This window comes from Capronia coronata (assembly GCF_000585585.1).
Source record: "Capronia coronata CBS 617.96 chromosome Unknown acBCG-supercont1.1, whole genome shotgun sequence".
Taxonomy (NCBI): domain Eukaryota; kingdom Fungi; phylum Ascomycota; class Eurotiomycetes; order Chaetothyriales; family Herpotrichiellaceae; genus Capronia; species Capronia coronata.
In genome coordinates, this window is record NW_006912893.1 from 2,761,741 (window position 1) to 2,778,702 (window position 16,962).

The 16,962-nt window shown below is 53.7% G+C and overlaps 5 protein-coding genes across 5 annotated transcripts; 1 reads left to right on the forward strand and 4 right to left on the reverse strand.

Moving 5' to 3' along the window:
- Nucleotides 1-985: 985 nt before the first annotated feature.
- Nucleotides 986-1,879, forward strand: A1O1_00980 (uncharacterized protein; the record flags this gene model as incomplete). Its single annotated transcript, XM_007721894.1, has 2 exons — nucleotides 986-1,535; nucleotides 1,650-1,879. 2 exons carry the CDS (start codon nucleotides 986-988, stop codon nucleotides 1,877-1,879), a joined length of 780 nt encoding a protein of 259 aa, XP_007720084.1.
- A 663-nt stretch (nucleotides 1,880-2,542) lies between these two features.
- A1O1_00981 (IKS protein kinase) lies at nucleotides 2,543-4,858 on the reverse strand (the record flags this gene model as incomplete). The annotated part of the gene is made up of 2 exons (XM_007721895.1): nucleotides 2,543-4,721; nucleotides 4,785-4,858. The coding sequence occupies 2 exons, from the start codon at nucleotides 4,856-4,858 to the stop codon at nucleotides 2,543-2,545; spliced, it is 2,253 nt and encodes a 750-aa protein (XP_007720085.1).
- A 653-nt stretch (nucleotides 4,859-5,511) lies between these two features.
- Nucleotides 5,512-7,546, reverse strand: A1O1_00982 (uncharacterized protein; the record flags this gene model as incomplete). The annotated part of the gene is made up of 5 exons (XM_007721896.1): nucleotides 5,512-6,755; nucleotides 6,804-6,918; nucleotides 6,971-7,156; nucleotides 7,212-7,460; nucleotides 7,511-7,546. The coding sequence occupies 5 exons, from the start codon at nucleotides 7,544-7,546 to the stop codon at nucleotides 5,512-5,514; spliced, it is 1,830 nt and encodes a 609-aa protein (XP_007720086.1).
- Nucleotides 7,547-8,642: 1,096 nt separating this feature from the next.
- On the reverse strand, nucleotides 8,643-10,316 carry A1O1_00983 (uncharacterized protein; the record flags this gene model as incomplete). Its single annotated transcript, XM_007721897.1, has 1 exon — nucleotides 8,643-10,316. The coding sequence occupies one exon, from the start codon at nucleotides 10,314-10,316 to the stop codon at nucleotides 8,643-8,645; it is 1,674 nt and encodes a 557-aa protein (XP_007720087.1).
- Nucleotides 10,317-11,322: 1,006 nt separating this feature from the next.
- On the reverse strand, nucleotides 11,323-13,161 carry A1O1_00984 (uncharacterized protein; the record flags this gene model as incomplete). Its single annotated transcript, XM_007721898.1, has 1 exon — nucleotides 11,323-13,161. The coding sequence occupies one exon, from the start codon at nucleotides 13,159-13,161 to the stop codon at nucleotides 11,323-11,325; it is 1,839 nt and encodes a 612-aa protein (XP_007720088.1).
- Between the last annotated feature and the right edge of the window lie 3,801 nt (nucleotides 13,162-16,962).

Genomic DNA, 16,962 nt, shown 5'->3' on the forward strand with positions numbered 1-16,962 from the left:
CAGGTGTCGCTAGGCTCTTCGGGTTAGGCTCAACTTACCCCATACTGAACCAGGTCATGATCGCGCGTTGACCTTCCGGTATGCTGCCAATCTGGAGACAGACTGCAAGTATTCCTGAGGTGTTAAACCCTGGCCTGCGAAATGCCTGTAGTCTGTCTATCGTTTCTCACACTCTTGATGACCCATCTTTCATTCGCACTCGAATGATGTAAGGAGCAGCAATACATTTGCAATACTATTTTGGCACAAGAACACCAGGGGCGATGGTCTGTGCAACAACGGCCTGGAAATACCTTGACGAACGGGTACCAGGAGACATGGACAGGGCCTGTTGTTGAGCAAGCTTAAACTACAGGGTACGAGGAGCGGGTAGGTAGAATCCGGGGGTGTTTTAAGTAAACTTGCGCCTAAAATGCATGATTCCCTCCAGCTTGTCGCAAGCTCGGAATGTTACTCGTGCGGGTAGCAAATCCACTACAGTCGTGTCCAGCGTGCGCCGTGGCCATGTATATCCGCTGCTTGTAGATAGGTACCTACCTCTACCTACCTAACACACTGCGGTAGGTACATATCCCCCGTATTATCAATCCTGGATGTTACCACTGATCTGCTGCTCTTAACCGTCCTCCTTCCCACTCTCTTCTTCTCGTAGAGTCTTCTCCAGCGGTAGGCTAGCATTGGGCTTTGACCGTCTAGTCGCCCGGACGCACCTTCGATACCAGTATCTCCCTTGTCAGTCCACACATCACCAATCAATCACAGCAAACCCTCCTGCGCTCGCACCACCATGACGTGAGCCTTTGATACACCGAGAACAGCTCCTTTGTCCGACCCTCGATCAACAATAAATCCGAGTTTCCTCTCCTTCACCCTCACACCCTGTACTTGAGATACAGACACTACCTCAAAGCTCGCTTTACGAGTGTACTTCTACATTTAAAAATCGAAACAGTCGGAGTGCAGCAAACAGAGCTGGCTACACAAGATGACCGACCGCCATCCTCCCCCGTCTCCCCCTCCTCAACACCGCCGACGATCCTCCTTTATCGACATGTTCACTCCCCGAACACATTCCTCCACCGCTCACGTCTCGACCTCTCCCTCTTCTGCAGCGGTCCCTACCACCCCGGGAGCCACACAACATCGAAGAGGCACCTCAATTACTGCCCTCGGCCTGAATACAAGCGCAGGCAACCAAGCTTCCCCCTTTGCGGCCTTCCAGAACCAACGACGAGCAAGTGTTGCAACATCCTCCGCGTCAAGCTCTCCGGAATTCAAGAATAGCTTTGGGGATGAGCCGGCAGTCATTGAAGAGGACGACCCGGGTCGAGCTACAATACATGCTCCGTCATCACCCTCCTTTGCCAGACGAGTCAGTTTTGGGGCACAAGCACTACGAGAGTCCTCCAGACTTCCAGGAAGTCCGGGCACCTCTGTCGGTGGTAGGCGGTCCTCCTCCTTGTTCCCTCTAAATGAGAATTCCGTAAATGCCACTCCGCCACGTCAAGCTACTTCGGGGACGGCCAAGACTGGAGGTAAGAGTCGAGGCCTGTCCTTGTCATCTTCCCATTGTTTGTCATCCTCGTTTTGTGGCATACACTCGTAGCCCATCTCTCATCGGTGTGTCACAGCACACTAACAGAAGATAGGCGAAGGCTTCAATTGGTCCGAGGCCATCCGCGACAGATCCCGGCGCTCTCCGTCCTTCTCTTCGGGCAATCCATTCGTCCTCGGTCCATCACGTCCTCGTGCAGCGAGCGTCTCCAATCCCGAACCACCAAAGGGGATGGACAGACCAGTCGAGCCTGTTCCACAGAAATTGAAGAAACCAGACCCCCTGGGAGAAAGAATGTTGCGTGGTGATTTCATGATGGATTGACACCGAGAATACGGTCCTCTTCCGAGATTGTCACCAACTTTTCGGGTGCAATTGTATATCCCATTCAGAAAATGTATAAGTGAATCACTTTATCCGTTGGGTGGCAGGCGGCGACGATTACGCGGGCGGTAGCAGTTTGCACCATTGAATCTGCTTGTGACGGGTACCACAACGGCTCGGTGACAGACAGGAACAATGGTTTGCAATTGGCTGTTTTCAGGCAACTAGCGATGTACTGCCAGACGAGATGCACGGAGGCTTGAAGAGAGAGACCAGGCCTTACGCAGGATTATGCTGTCCCACACTCGTTCAAGAAAACTGTATTGTTCTGATTCAAGCAACACATCATGGCTGCAAATTATACGTATGCTTAACGCTACAGCAGCTCAGCTTCAGCTTTGAGAAAGTGGGCCTGGACCTGGAAATGGAACTGGAACTGGAAAATGGATGAAATTGAATTGCAATGACAAGATGATTACCTACAATTGAATGTACATGCTATGACTGATTACCTTCGTCCCTTTCCTTTGGGGGTTTGTGTCTGATTGTAGCTTTCAATGTTGTAGCTCTGGGTTTAATGCTGGGAATGCCCCAAGCAGCTTAAGGCTCGAGAGATGAGAAAACTCCAAATCTCACTCACTCAACCATGAGAGAAACAAACATTCAATCATCCTGATGATGCCACGTCACCAACGCCTGCTGCGGCGGTCCGCGACACAAGCTCTCCGTGCTCAACGCGACGGCCAGCACGGCGACATGCAGCACCATCGCCACGCCGGCCTTCCAGACGCGCAGGTTGGGCGAGGGGACCGAGAACTCCAGCAGGGCGATGCAGATCAGCGGATAGACGACCAGAGCATTCATGCCGACGGCCAGACACGGCTGGAGGGTGCTGAGCAACTTGAGTGCGAGGATGACGAGTCTCAGGGGCGGCGAGGAGATCGGCTGGTTCAACGTGGCGCGGATCGAGGTGGTGAAATGGGCATTAATATAATTGTAATGATTGTTGTTATTATGAAAGCCGAGCCGGCCATCCGCGGACTCGTGTTGTGAAGCGGCTTCGAGCAGGAGTTGTTGTCGCACGGGCGATTTTTCGGACGTTGGAGACGAAGGAGAAGAAGGACTCGCCAAGGATGCTGAAGCACGTTTCGACCGTAGAACCACGGTCTGGTGAGGTCCTCGTAGCATCGACGAGCGTTTGTGAGTTGCTGTGCGTGGACCGTCGTCGGCTTCACTGCCGCTCGAGTAGCCCGGGTCTGCAGCGGTGATTACAGCTTCAGCTGCAGCGCCCGGTTCGGAGGTTGTGTGTTGCAGTCGTCGTCTGGAGCGGGACGGCTTGGTCGGGCCGCCGCCACGACGGGGCGGCGATCCTTTCTGCGGACTGTCGAGTTTCTGGACGCGGCGACCGGGCGTGAGCTCTTCGGGGTCGATAGAACTCCGTCTCCTGGAGGCGGGGATGTCGTCGAGCCGACCGGACGAGACGACCTGTAGGACATCGTCGGCGCTCGGCCGCTCCTCAGGGTCCAGCGAGAGCAGTCTTTTGAGGAAGGCGTACAGGGCAGCGGGGAGTTCGGGCCGGATCTTGCGCTGGTCGTCGAACCCTTCCCAGCCCATGATCTCGGCGCGCAGCTCGTCGATGTCTTCACGCTCCTCATGCAGCACGTTGGCCTGGCGGTAGGGCAGGGTGGCGAAGCACAGGAAATGCAGGATCATGCCGAGCGAGAATATGTCCGATTTGGACGTGAAGTTCTGAAAGGGCCCGCCGGGCGAAATCCGGCGCAGCACTTCCGGCGCGCAGTACGAGATGGTCCCCGTGGAGCCGGTCGATTTGCGCGTGGCGTATTCGGACTGGACCTCACCGAAGTCGCTGACCAGGACTCTGGTCTCGCCTCCGCTGGTGTGGAGGAGGCAGTTGCTCGGCTTGAGGTCGCGGTGGATGAAGTTGTTGTGATGCAGAAATCGCAGGCCCGAGGTGATGTCGCGGAAGAAGCTGTAGATCTCGTCGAAATGTAGTCTCTTGGGCTCGTCGGGGCGGCGCGGAAGTTCCGTCTCGCCCTTCGACCGCCGACGGATGCGCTCCTTGAGCTCCTGCGTCGTGGTCGTCGTCTGGGCCGACCCAAGCACGTAATTGTGCATGTCGCCTCCGTTGCAGTACTGCTGTAGAATGAAGGCACACGGGACACTGGGGCCGAACGTGGTGATCTGGTAGTCTTCCAGCCAGACGTGCCGGTACGAGACCAGGTTTTGATGCGACAGGCCCTGCAGCAGCTGCACTTCCACGAGCACCTTTTCCAGCCATGCGTGGTCGTCGCCGATAGGGACGCGTTTACATGCAAAGTGGCCGAGCGTGACGCCGTCCAGGACATGTTTGACCAGCAGCACCACGCCCCTCCCACCTCTGCCGAGTTCTCTCTCCTCGACGAAGAATTTCTCAAAGTAGTTGGGAGAAAATGCGGTTTCGGAGATGCCGTAGACCTGGTTGGGCGGCGCGGGCGTGCTGGCGACGAACTCTGCTTCGGGCGGCGGAGTGCTGGTGGTGGACGATGGCCGGAGACGTGAGCGCACAGGCTGGACAATACGTCGTCTCGGGGATGGCGGCGCCGATGTTTCGTTTGAGTTCGGGAGGCTCCTCGCCAGCATCTCAAAGTAGTCATGCGTGATGAAGCTGGGCTGGTCCTCCATGGGACTCGAGACACTGTCTTGAGCCGCAGAGCCTTGAGCATGCCATGGTCGGCCGCATGTGGGACAGTCCGATGACCGACGTTCTACAGCCTGGTTGCGGTGGAAAGGCATCAACTGGTTCGTTCGTGGATCTCTGTAGACGATGGTATCTGCATGTCGACTGATCTCGCAGGTTCAGTAATGCTCTTACGGTGGGGGAGGACTTAGACCATGCTTGACTTACAGCACCACATCCCGGTTGGTGTCATAAGGTATGACGGACAGACTCGGCATGTCGTCCACACCGTCGAGGTCCATGGTTGGAAGACAACACAGACGACTTGGAGAGACCAAAACGAAAATACCTCAAACCTGCCTTGAGACTCTCGGCCGGATCTTCAAGCCCAGGGTTACCGCAACTTGGCTCGGTCGAGCGTGACGATCAGCTATCTTGAGCACAATATCAAAGGTGTTTGAGCTGAAATGGACGACGGTACGAAGGAGAGTCGGGGATGAGGTCCCTGTCTACCGCCCATACGCGCCATTGTTGTCAACCATCAATAGTCTAGAGAATTGAGAGACTTCATACACGAACGTTGTGTTGGAGGAATCCGTGCAGCATTCATTGCATCCCATAAGTACTCTGTAGATTGGATGTTGTAGAGAAACGACGAATCCGGACCCTGCCGTCGATTTACTGTTTTCCAGTCGATATTCTGCCAAGCGGGTGGCGGTGGCACTTTGACTTGAATTCGTCCTACAACAACTGCCTCTACTATTACTACATTCGGTCTTAGCACTAACAGAGTGTACATATTCGCTTCTATCGTCGAGATATCTGACTTCAAAAGGACGCTTGAAGAGATATTTACACCGGTCAATTGCGCTCTCGGCAACAAGAGAGGGAGATAGTCTCATATATCGGCCCAAAGACAACAAACATTATATTATGCTGCTGTATGACTCTGGTCTCAGCTATGGCCTGGCCTGGGGAAGACCGGCACCGTGTCTACATTATTAAGGTCGAAGCCAGAAAGCGTCCCCTGGTTACTATGCTGCCAACCTTGCCCTGTTTGCTGGTTGACAAATGCACTTTGCCGGAACGGATTTGTGCTGCCCGTGATATTTGTTGTCACTCCACTCACAGCAGTCGTAGGCCGATTCTTTGCGAAGGGGTTGGTCCCGGTGCGTTGTGGCTGGAGAGCTGAAGGCGAGTTGGCATATGCAGAATCAGAAGGGAAGGTCTGTTGTGGAGAAGTCTGAGGAGCAGAGAAGGCTTGATCAAACCCGGTGGCCGAGTTTGGCACAGATCCTGTCAGGTGCTTCGCGAACGGGTTGGTAGATTGTCGTTGAAGGCCAGAGTTGACTGGGGAGATTTGTGCCGCGCCTGTTGCTATACTTGAATGTCGGAATGGATTGGTCGACGTGTGCTGTGGCTGGATCGCCATTTGCTGAGCCGTCGCAAGAGCTTGTGATTGGAAGTCGGGCACGCCGTTTTGGGGAATTGGAGATAGATTGGACTGGAAATGGAACCCCTGCGACGATGGTTGCTGCTGAGGCTGTGGTCCGTATCCTCCAAAGCCTGCACCGGTAAAGTCAGTCTGTAGAGCTAGGGGTTGCTGCGGGTTCTGAATGGGAAAAGCCGCCTGCTGCGGCTGCGGCTGCTGCTGCTGGAAGAACGGGTTGTAACCAGTCTGCTGAGGCATTTGCATTTGCATTTGCATCTGCTGGTAAGGCTGCGCCTGCGGCATGCCCACTTGATATGGTTGTTGTGAGTTGCTGAGTTGCGCCATGGGTTGCTGGTTCTGCTCAATGGATTCGAAGAAGTCAATAAGATCAGGAGCTGGCCCCTTGGGCACAGGTTGTGCAGCTTGCGCCTGAGGCCTTGCTGATGTCGCTGTTGGTTTGGCGGTCGTCCTATCGAACGCCTTGGGAGCCGGCCCTGAAGACGGATGCTTCCCGTTCTTTTTCGCTTCCTGTTGCGCCAGATACTGCCTTCGGTTGATTTCGAAATCCGGATCGTTCAAATACTCCTCTAGCGAGCCGGTCAGAGTGGTCGGTGCGTGCTTCAGCTTCGGGACTTCGAGACGCGTCGATGTCTCATATTGTCGCGCAAGACTCAAATACTGGACCACCAAATCGGTCTGCCGTCCAAACGTCTTGTAGATCTCCAGTGCCCGTTCCGCGTCGGGACGAGACATCTCGAAGTAATGTTCTGTCAATTCGTAAGCTAGTGTCATTTCAGCATAAACCTTTTACTCACCAAGGACATTGATAGTGCCTTCGTTCATCACCCGGTACAACTCCAACAGATCCAAAGTCAAGAGACGGAAGGCAGTCAGCGTGATCTCGTTGTCAGGATCTGAATTGCCGAGAAGCTGTGGAGGGTTAGCAAGACCTCCAGTCTCTTGTGCTCCATCTAAAACTCACTTCGCATCGCACCAAAGCCTCGATTTGATCCTGCACTATCTCAGTCTGTCTCAACAGACCTTTGTCGACGGTCAGTTGTCGCATTTTGCCCACTCCCGATCTGACATAGTCTGTCTTGGTGTCCCGATAGGCCTTCACTCTTTCCAGCAGATACTCGTAGTATCTTCGGATGTTCGCACCTTGCGTCTGGACTGTTTGACGTTAGGAACTAACTCGGATTTCAAACCCCTCCGTCATAAACCATGTACATGCCTTCTGTGAAGCTGCTGATAGCCAATCTTTTAGGATACTCGGCGAGATATCTTAGTGTGACTTCGGGTCGCCCTTCTCTGATCATCAGATGGACGACGATCAGAGATTTGAAAACGATTGTCCATGTCGAGTCCCTCAGCCGGACCTGTAGCGTGCGGAAGACGTCCGCGACACCGGATTCGCCGCCATTTGTGGCAGACAGAATGGGTTCGATGTATTTGGACTTGGGCGCAGCCAACTACCGACCATTGTTAGCCCCGGACGGGGAGCGACTGCTTCAGACCTCACTTTAATTTTTGTAGCACCTTTCACGATCTTTTCCATGATGGCCTGCCTTTGCGAAGCCGCGGGGTTATGGCTTATAGTCTGGCGAAAGCCGGACTAGCAGACAGAGTACCAGTGGTGACTTGCTTCTAAGAGATCGCACCGCTCGGCGGGAGAGCAGCGCCGGTGGTGGTGGGGTTTAGGACTGAAGCAAGGCAGGAGGTCGACTTTCGCTAGTAGGTTCCCATGGCTTCACGACATCATGTCGGCAGGGTTCGCAGCGACAATCACAACCGAGACTGCGCTGGCGACGCAGATTGAGACAGATGTGGTGGTAAGTCGGTCGAAGGCCAAAGTCGCACAGACTTGGATGAGTTTCGGCGGATTACTCGTTGACTCGTGAGGCGGAGGGATGATTTTAGGTGAGAACTTGAAGCATGCAGTGAAAAGGAGCTGCTGCGAGAGGGACTACTAGTCTGTCATGCGTCCTGCGCCTTGGTGATAGGAAACAGTGATATAGGAGAGAACGTGGCTAGGTTGGTACGTAGTAGCACAATAATAGGAACCGAATAGGTGAGGCGGCTGTCGGACTTGGTGTCTCGGCCTTCGAGTCTCTCCGCTCTGAACCTCAACTTGGTTCCAAGCTGTCTTGCTCATGATCTGGTTGCCCCGGGCGCACCCTAGGACCACGTTACGTCCTCGGTAGTGCTAGTATTATTATTTAGTTGGCCTCATCAGGCTAAAGAGCCTAAAGCTCGCCCGGAGACATGCCGCTCTAAGCGAAGGGTACCGAAGGCACAGGTATAGCCTTGGCAGGGATCCCAGCCTTGCTGTAGTCCTCCAAGCAGAGAGTGGTCAAAAGAGGGCCGGCCTTTAGGATGATCGCACGTTGCTGCAGACACTTCACCCGATCATCAGGATGAAACTGCTGTCTCCCTCGAGCACTCCCAGTGGCGACACGGTGAAGTGGCATCAGCTCCATTGCTTACCACTGATCTCAACACCCACCACACGAGGTCCTACTGGTCGCATCTCCCAGTTATATATTAACAAGCTCGGAGCTTCTGAGGTTAGACCTGTAGCAGAGCACATCCATCATTAAGTCATACAAAATGTCTAGAGTACAAAAGTCGGACACGACGGTGACCTGACACGATCACGCTTGCTGATTCATATGACTCGGCAGATTCCAATCGGCATAATCCGCATGCACAAATGCCCTGTCCACATACGGCACGCTTTCCAACACGTACTGCAAACTCTCCCCGAGATCATGACTGTCCCGCAGGCTCATGTTCTCGTCGAGGACAATATCGACCTCGACATTCAGCTTGTCGCCGGCGTGGTAGGCCTGAAGGCCTTGGATGTAGCGAATAGTCTTTGCAAACCGCATCGTAAGATAAAGGAGAACGTTGCGCTGGTCGGCCGTCGCCGCAGCTCCGCACAGGTTGCGGACATGCTCACTGCTGGTCTTGGACCAGTTGAAAATGACGTAGAGCGACAACAAGAGACCGCCCAAGGCGTCAAGCCACCAAATCTGAGCGTAGTAGCCGACAAGGGGAAACACGATCGAGAACAGGTTGAAGACAACATCAGTGGCCGCATCCTGAGCCAGGGCTTGCACAGAGCTATTCTTCACCAGCCGGCACCAGAACCAACAGAAGCCTTTGATGGCTATGGTGCTCAGCATGATGACGATGGCGGGAATTCCTAGCTGCACGACACTATGGTCCGGTAAGAGCAGGCGATTCAGACACTGCAGACTGACTTGGAAGAACGAGGTGATCATGATGATACTGAAGACAAGAACACCGACAGGTTCGAGACGCCGCCGCCCTATCGGGTACGCATATGAGTCTTGTCGAGAAATAAGCTTCGTGGTGGTCCAGACGATGGCAGTCGACAAAAAGTCGAGGGCGGCATCGACGAGAGACGCAAGCACGGAGAGCGAGGACGTCAGTACCATGACGACAAGCTTTCCAGCAAGAAGAATTATGTTCGCCGCAAGGTTGAGGTAGATTGCCACTGTCACGATGGGATCGTCCGACTCAACGTTTTGGTCCATATTCTCCAGGTCGATGTCTGGGAAGGGGACGTCGGGAGGGTCGTCATCATCGGTCAATAGAGGCGTGGCCTCATTGGGAAGCTTATATAAATTCTTTGGTGTTCGCTTCAATTTGGCTTCAGCCGGAGTTGGAGTGTTGCCAGGTTGGGTACCGGTGGGTGTAGACGCGTTGGTGGCAGACCCAGAAGGCTCTTCGCTGATGGTCTTCATGTTGGCACTGAAGCCATTCGCGGGCTGGTGATATTCTTGAATGAGATGGTGAGGGAGCGACGAGTCCAGCAGCCGGTCGATATACATGTATTGAGCAATCAGGAAGTTGTTCCGTTCATAGTATTTTCGTATATGTTTCTCCATCTTCTTCAGCTCTTCCTCCGTCTTGTAATACTGGTGCCAGCGGTACCGAGGATTACTGTTGCCGATCAATCGCATGCTGCGCATTTGAGGGGTGTTCAGGATCTCCGGTCCCAGGCTCATCCGCCGCGAGTCGACCTCCAAGGTCGCAGTGCGTCGTCTATGCAGGGGTTCCATCTCATCCTGGACGCTTTGCTCTTCGTCCTCGAGGGAATGGTTGCTGTGAAAGGAGCCTCGTCGGGTGTGCGGCCGCTTGGGTATGGTAAACAGTGACGCGCTTGAACGACTCTGAAGTAGTCCTGGAAGGCGCTGACCTCTAGTTGACACAGTCGTGGTGTCATCGTTGAGCGGGAGGAAGGAGGAGAGCCCGCCGAGTCGATACGGCGTTCGCTGGGGAGTAGTTGACAGATCCATTGCGCCTGCCCGACAGATTCAACTAGCCTGAGCTCACAAGGGACTTCGCGGAATGCAGAGGTGGCGAGCACCAATGCTTCTCGACCAGCTATTGGATCGACCAGGAACCGAAGCGTCAGGGAACCGCGGGTATCTGAGCTCAATGATCGATATGTTGTTTCTGTCGTGTATAGGAAGTCTAGGCCTAGGGCCGGACATTGATGAGAGACTGAGTTTCGCGAAAATCCTTACCTACCTTGGTAGGCACCTCAGGTAGGTACTTTAGGTAGCCATGAGGATTATCGGCGCAGTGGAGCAGACGGCCAAAGGGCCGAGCGGGCGGATACTCTGTAGGACACCGTACAGGCATGACCGAAAATCTTGGGGTTAGCCGACGCCAACGCTCCTCTTGCGTACTACGTACTGCCTACCTAGGTACCTATTATGTTCCGTCTGATCTGGGGGAGTGATATCTTGCCTAAAAACTGGCATGTGCCTGATGAGCCACGCAGAGCCACTGCCTGTGGGTCAGAAGCTGTGGGAGTGTCAGGGTAATAAGTTTTAGGTACCTACCACCTACGTAGTTCCAGGTCGATACTAGTACCTGAGATACTAGCACATGATTTGCTCCACGGTCCACTCCGCATAGCGACAGCCTTGTGCGGTTTCGCTCCCCATCCCAGAGGCATCATCAACGGCTCCAGGCTGGTTTTAGCATTATCCATTAACAATAACTAACACATCTAGATATTCTACCGCTCTAGCCTGATATGCGCGTCCAAGATGTCGCCTCCAAGCAGCCGGGTCTTCCGGGTCTTCCGGGTCTTCCTATAATCTTCATATGTGCATATCCGCCCAAAGTGACAACACCCAACACGCCCAAGGAAATCGTCATATCCACAAAAAGCTGACCGACCCTGTACAAAAGAACGTCTTCCAATAGGTGGTCTTTCGTCGTAGTTCTTGCGTCTAGGAAACTCATACCGCCGTCTAGCCATTAGAAATGCATCAAACGACGCCGCCCGATTTATACTGAAAGCAAATAAACACCGGTCAAGAATGCTGAAGAGACGGTGCCCAAAAGCATTGTAGAGAGGCTCGACACGCCGTTAGTGCTGCTTGCCCGTGCACTGCTGGCGGTCCTCGAGGCAGTGTTGGTATGAGTGGACGACGCGCTGTTCGCCGTGCTGGTTCCAACGGGACTCGAGACCGGTTTGGCGTCAGGGGTTTTCGATGCCAGGGCCTGGCAAGCACTGTGGTTGGGAGACAGCTGGCCGACAGGAGAACCGATGTTGGCAATGACGGCTTGACTATCACGCACCGTCACATTGACAGATCCGCCGTGACCAATGGTGACTGTCTCGACGGTGTTGTTCACTCTCGTCGGCGTCCCGTCACCACTCTCTTCGTAGCTGATGCCGTTCCAGGTTGTGCCATGTTTTGCGTCAGCGCCATCGCTGGTGAGGTAAGCCAGGTACAAGTCCTGCCCTGCGAACTGAGTGGGCAATGTCAGTTCAAAGGTCAGGCTCGGTTTGTTGGCTTCCGAAACGTTTGCTGGGTTGGAATTGATCAGCACGATCGAGGCTAAGGTGCCATCTTGATACACAGAGTACGCCGCTGACCGGCCGCCATATTGTTCGCTCATATTGTGCAGAACGAAACCACCAACCTGGGCTTGACATGTTGGGCCTATCGTCTGGTCGAACGCAGCAAAGGCGTAGTAGTTGGGCCGGACAAAGGGCTGATTGCCGTAGTATTCGATCGGCTGCCATGCACTGGCATTACTATTGTCCGTCATGTGCATTTGGACCGAAGAGATGTTGAGGCTTGCCGCGTAGAAAAGGAAGTTCAGGGTCCATAGAGACGCCCCGAAGACGTCGGTCATATCCTCCATCCCAATGGGACCGACCACACCCATTTCGCGTAACGCATATGGATAGCCTGTGTTCTGAGCCTGGGAGATCTGTTCCTCCCACGCGGCGAATTGGTCATTCGTCGTGGACAACGTCATGAAATGGTACTGGGTGAGGGGATAGGACGACACTCCAATATAGTAGTAGTAGTCGTGCTGGTTCCAGCTGGCTATGTAGGATTCTGACGAGCCATTGGCGTGAACGGTGATGCCCAAGCTGTCCAGATCCTGGATTTGAAAGGTGGTACCGATGGTGGAGGCAGTGGTGCCTGGCTCGAAGAAATTACTGGGAAGGCCTTTGGGCTTAAGGACTTGCTCCCAGATAGCACCTGCGCGATCCAGCCACTGCTGAGCATAGACCTGGCCGCCCCAAGAACCCGTCCGGAATCCGTTTTGCAAGTACAAGTCTGGTTCATTGCCGATTTCCAAGGACACCAGATTGACATTGGTCAACCGCTCCACGGCCTGGGTCGCCATAGCTGTGATCTGCTGGATGTAGTCGGATTCTTCATAAGCCAAGTTCAGCCCAAAAGTGATCGGTGTATCGCTCGGAAAGCGATTGATGACCTCGAAAAACCGTGGCCCTACGACCATGGAGTCCGAGGCATAGACCCCCTGGCCCACGCTATGGGGATTGGATTCGCAAGCATAGTCGCTCTGAGACTCGTTCCACACAAAGTAGTCCTGAGTGTTACCACCAATGCGCAGATGCGGCGGAGTGCCAGTATAGTTTGCCAAATTCTCCAACAGATTTTGGGACAATTTATTCTCGTTGCTGCCGCCGGTGAAGGAGAAGAGATTCGAGGATTCAATGCCAAAGCCGGCGAAGGAGGGACTGATAATGCCTGATACGCCCGAGGTTGGTTGGGCTGTGATGGCCAGCGACGCAGTGTTTTGCGCCGTGGCGAGGGCGAGGAAGGTAGCGCCAACGAGTGGCAGATAACGAGAGGACATGGCTGCCTTCTATAGACGTTGAACGATCGGCTCTGTATGGTACAGTACAGCTCTAAACGATGGCAGCTGCACAGCCAACACCGACCTCGACCTTGACCTCGACCTGGTCGATACACCACCAAAAACCAAAACAAACAAGAGCGACTGGAGGAGTAGCGAGGCCCGGCTCGAACAGCAAACAGCGAGCAGCGAGTGGGAAGCACCAGGAACAAACGACCAAAAATGAGCTTCCAACAACAAAAAGGACGCAGAGGGACCCGGGGTGTAGTAGCGCCAGCAATGAATCCTTTACACCGATGACATTATGTGTGGCGCCCCCAAGCTGGAACTGTGAACGAGGTACGCAATCGAGGACGGTACTTCGCACTTCGGGGCCTTGGATTGGATCAAAGTATTGAGGATGCACAGCCTGCGGGTGGTTGGTGTGGTGGTGTCGTCATGGTCGGGGGAAAAACTGGGTGTTGAGTGGGAACGAGTGGGAACTATCGGCTTAATTATTAAATATGGGAATTATGGGAATGTCTAGGTACTCTGTCAGCAATTAGGGAAGCAGCCACAAGGAAGGTACTTAGCCACTTGCTATTACCTCCTTAACCTCACTGCATGTATGTAGGTAGTACTATAGCGTGCCGAGCGAGCCTGATGCTGTGCTGGCCATGTCTATGTCGCTCCTGCCACAGATCGCAAACATGGACATAACTGCATTGACAGGCGGGATCCTTCCAGGACCAGAACACGCACGCAGACCAAGACTCCAAGGGTCTTGCCTGCTCCACCGTGTCTCTGATCGCAGAGAGTCGGTATCTTCATCTACCTGCGATGTCTCTGTCCTACTACTGCTCCTGTACCACCCCATCTCACACCAAACTCCACCCGCCACCCGATCCTCCCGCCGATGACAGCAGCAGTACCTGCGTCACTTTTTGAAAGGACGCTTGCCCCTCAATAATAATAGAATGGATATCGTGGGTGAGAAACACAGCAGGACAAGTTTCGATGCTCTCGCATTGGAGAATGGAAAACTGTGAAGACTTTGAACTGGTTGTTTGGTGATACCGATCCTGTCTTCTCCGTCTTGTTGGGTGTATCATCTCACCACCGGAGCAGTGATACCGATTTGTCTGCGTTGGTACTGCTCGACCCGGTCGACGACTGAGATCATGTTTGTTAGCCAGACAGCCACAAGCCACCACGAATACCAATTGGTGTCTATAGTACTACTAGTAGGTAGGGTAGGTAGGCACCAGGAACGTACTCTCCCGCGGGATAACGTGTCCGCAGCAGCAGCCAATGACACCTGCCTACTATCCAAAGTCAAGGTTAGCTGAGGTGTGTACCAACAGGCCTGAATTCCAAATCCAAGCATTCCTTACCTACATAGGGGATTGACTGTATGAGAGCGTCTGTAACGTTCGAAAATCGACCCTGTCACCAAGTGATTTGGGGCAACGGTATGCCCGATGAGACCTAGGCAGTAAGTTGTGAGATGCAGTGTGGTTAAATCCTGTCTCAGGCATACCTCTCATGCCTGTCCCCCATTTATGTGACTCCAGAATTCTACCATCGCTTTACCCTTCCATTTCGACACCAATGTTCGAGGACTTCACAGGGAGCTTAGGAAATTGGAAAAGGTGGCAGATATATCATGTATTAGGATGCAGCAGACGGCTCCTCGACTGCGAATTGTCCAATCCGACGATGTGTAGCTGATTCGCACATTCTGGGCTAGTCATTTGAGGGCTCCATTAAATTCTCAAATTATATGTATACAAAAAAGCGAAGGCCCGAGGGACGATCACAAACAAGGCTAGAAAAGCGCTATTCATGCGCCACCGAATGGTGCAAAAGTGCTGGGTATTGAGTGATGGTACAGCTGGTGGATGGTCGTAATGTTGGTACATGTGTATATGACAAGGTAATCAGGATGCAATGTATCGTCCCCAAGTGCGGCAAGGGCGTCTGTCCTAGCTGGTCTGGATGGGTCGAAGACGGCTGAGGAGTGTCGCTCGTTGCAGTGAAGTGTGGTATAGGGTGTAAGGCAGGGCCTGATGGTAGAAAGGAACCGAGGTGGTGATTAGGGTACTGCAGGGTAAAGGGATGGTATTGTGTCTGAGAAGAAAGGAGGGCCCCTCTGCTCGTGTGTTGGACATGGTGTAAAGAACCGGAAATCGTCGTGCAGGACAGGGCTGTCAGGTTGCGTCCTGCAAGAGTGTCATGCTTGTGGTCTGCAGTGGATCCTGGTGAGATGCCAGCGCATCGCCTCATGCAGGATTCAAAGACCCAAGTAGCCTCATCCTTATGCAAGTTTGATCCCGTGCCAAGCAGCCTCGCATCCCTGCATTGTATGGTCGATGGCCCCGGGCATGGCCGGGAGTTCCCAGCTCATGAACTCTCCAGGATTGAAGGTAGGGCGGTAGAAGTAGCCGAAGTTCAGACAACGTATGTCAGGTGAACATCTGAAGGACGCTGGTGACTCGAGAAGCTGAAGTACCGGCTCCAGCGGTAGCCTGCTGCACTGGTCCTCCGTTTCTGGTGACAATCGTAATGGTGAATGGCTTCATGGGACTTGCCTAGAATGAGGATATACGCCTCTTGGGAATGGCCGGAAGAGGTCGGTTGGGAGGTGGTCCCGGACAAGGCGGATATTGCGATCCAGCAGGCATTGTGATGATGATGATGATAGTGACGTTAAGTTGTTGTAGCGTTCAAAGTGCTGCGTCCGCACGGTGATAAGGTCTGAAATGTGTTAAACAGGCAGCCCAAGTTGACCTAGGTACGTCGTGGGTAATGTAGAAGTACTCGAAAGGGTACCCGAGGCGTAGTATGGAAATTCAACTGCAAGACGGAAGTGATTCTCTGGACGGTGAAGCTGGAGTGGAAGGATCGGGCGAGCCTGGTGTCGCAATGGTTCATGAAGTGATCAGTAACAGTAGTACGTATTAGGTGGTCGAAGGGAATCGAGTGAAGTATTTATTTTTCCCATCCTCAAACAGCCTCATCCGCCGGCAAACCCGAAAGTTGTTCCAGAAGAGCATGACGCAGACAACCATCAATCCGAGGCCCTCCAGTCACCCTGACCGATATTTTTGACTCTGGGCTGCCTGCTTAGCTGGCTAGTGGAGCCCGCTTGAGGCTTGCAGAGCCGGTGTGACATGTCCATGAGCTTTGACACGCAAGGTTCATCACAAAATCCCGGCAGCGTTCAGGGGAACTGCAGTGGTGCAGCCTCCATCTCATCCTGGCTTCCACTCGCCTGATCCGGGATGGCCGGGCCCTTAGACCGCCTTCTCTAAGCTGGTTGTTCGGCTGTTGCGCTAAGCCACCGGGAGGCACAAAATGGAGCCTAGGAGGAAGACTTTCCCAGCTGACCGGATCTGCCTGGGGTGGGTTTCAAAGACTTGCCAGCTAACCCGTGCACAAAAAGAAAGGAGGAGATGATCCGTCGCCGCCGTAGTACAACCGGGCCTTTCAGCTGTCTTTTCACCCCTGGGAATCTCTGGGATCCCTTCCGAAATGCCTGGTTCGACAGCGGAACCAACCGTGTGTTCATTTAACTCTTAAGTTTCCAATCTGCGGTGCGATCAAACCGGCGGTGTGTGAGTGCGGGTATGATTGTGTCAGGCGTGTACAGAGATGGTGAGGCTATAGGGCGCATGTTCTCCGCGCCAGTTGCTGTCATCCTGGTTCTAGTGGAGCTGCCTGTGAGTGAGGGTGTAGAGGGCTGCTGGACATCGTTTGTCTACTGCCTGGCTCCGCTCCAATCTTGAACATGCATTTCGACTCACCGGTCCTGGACGATTC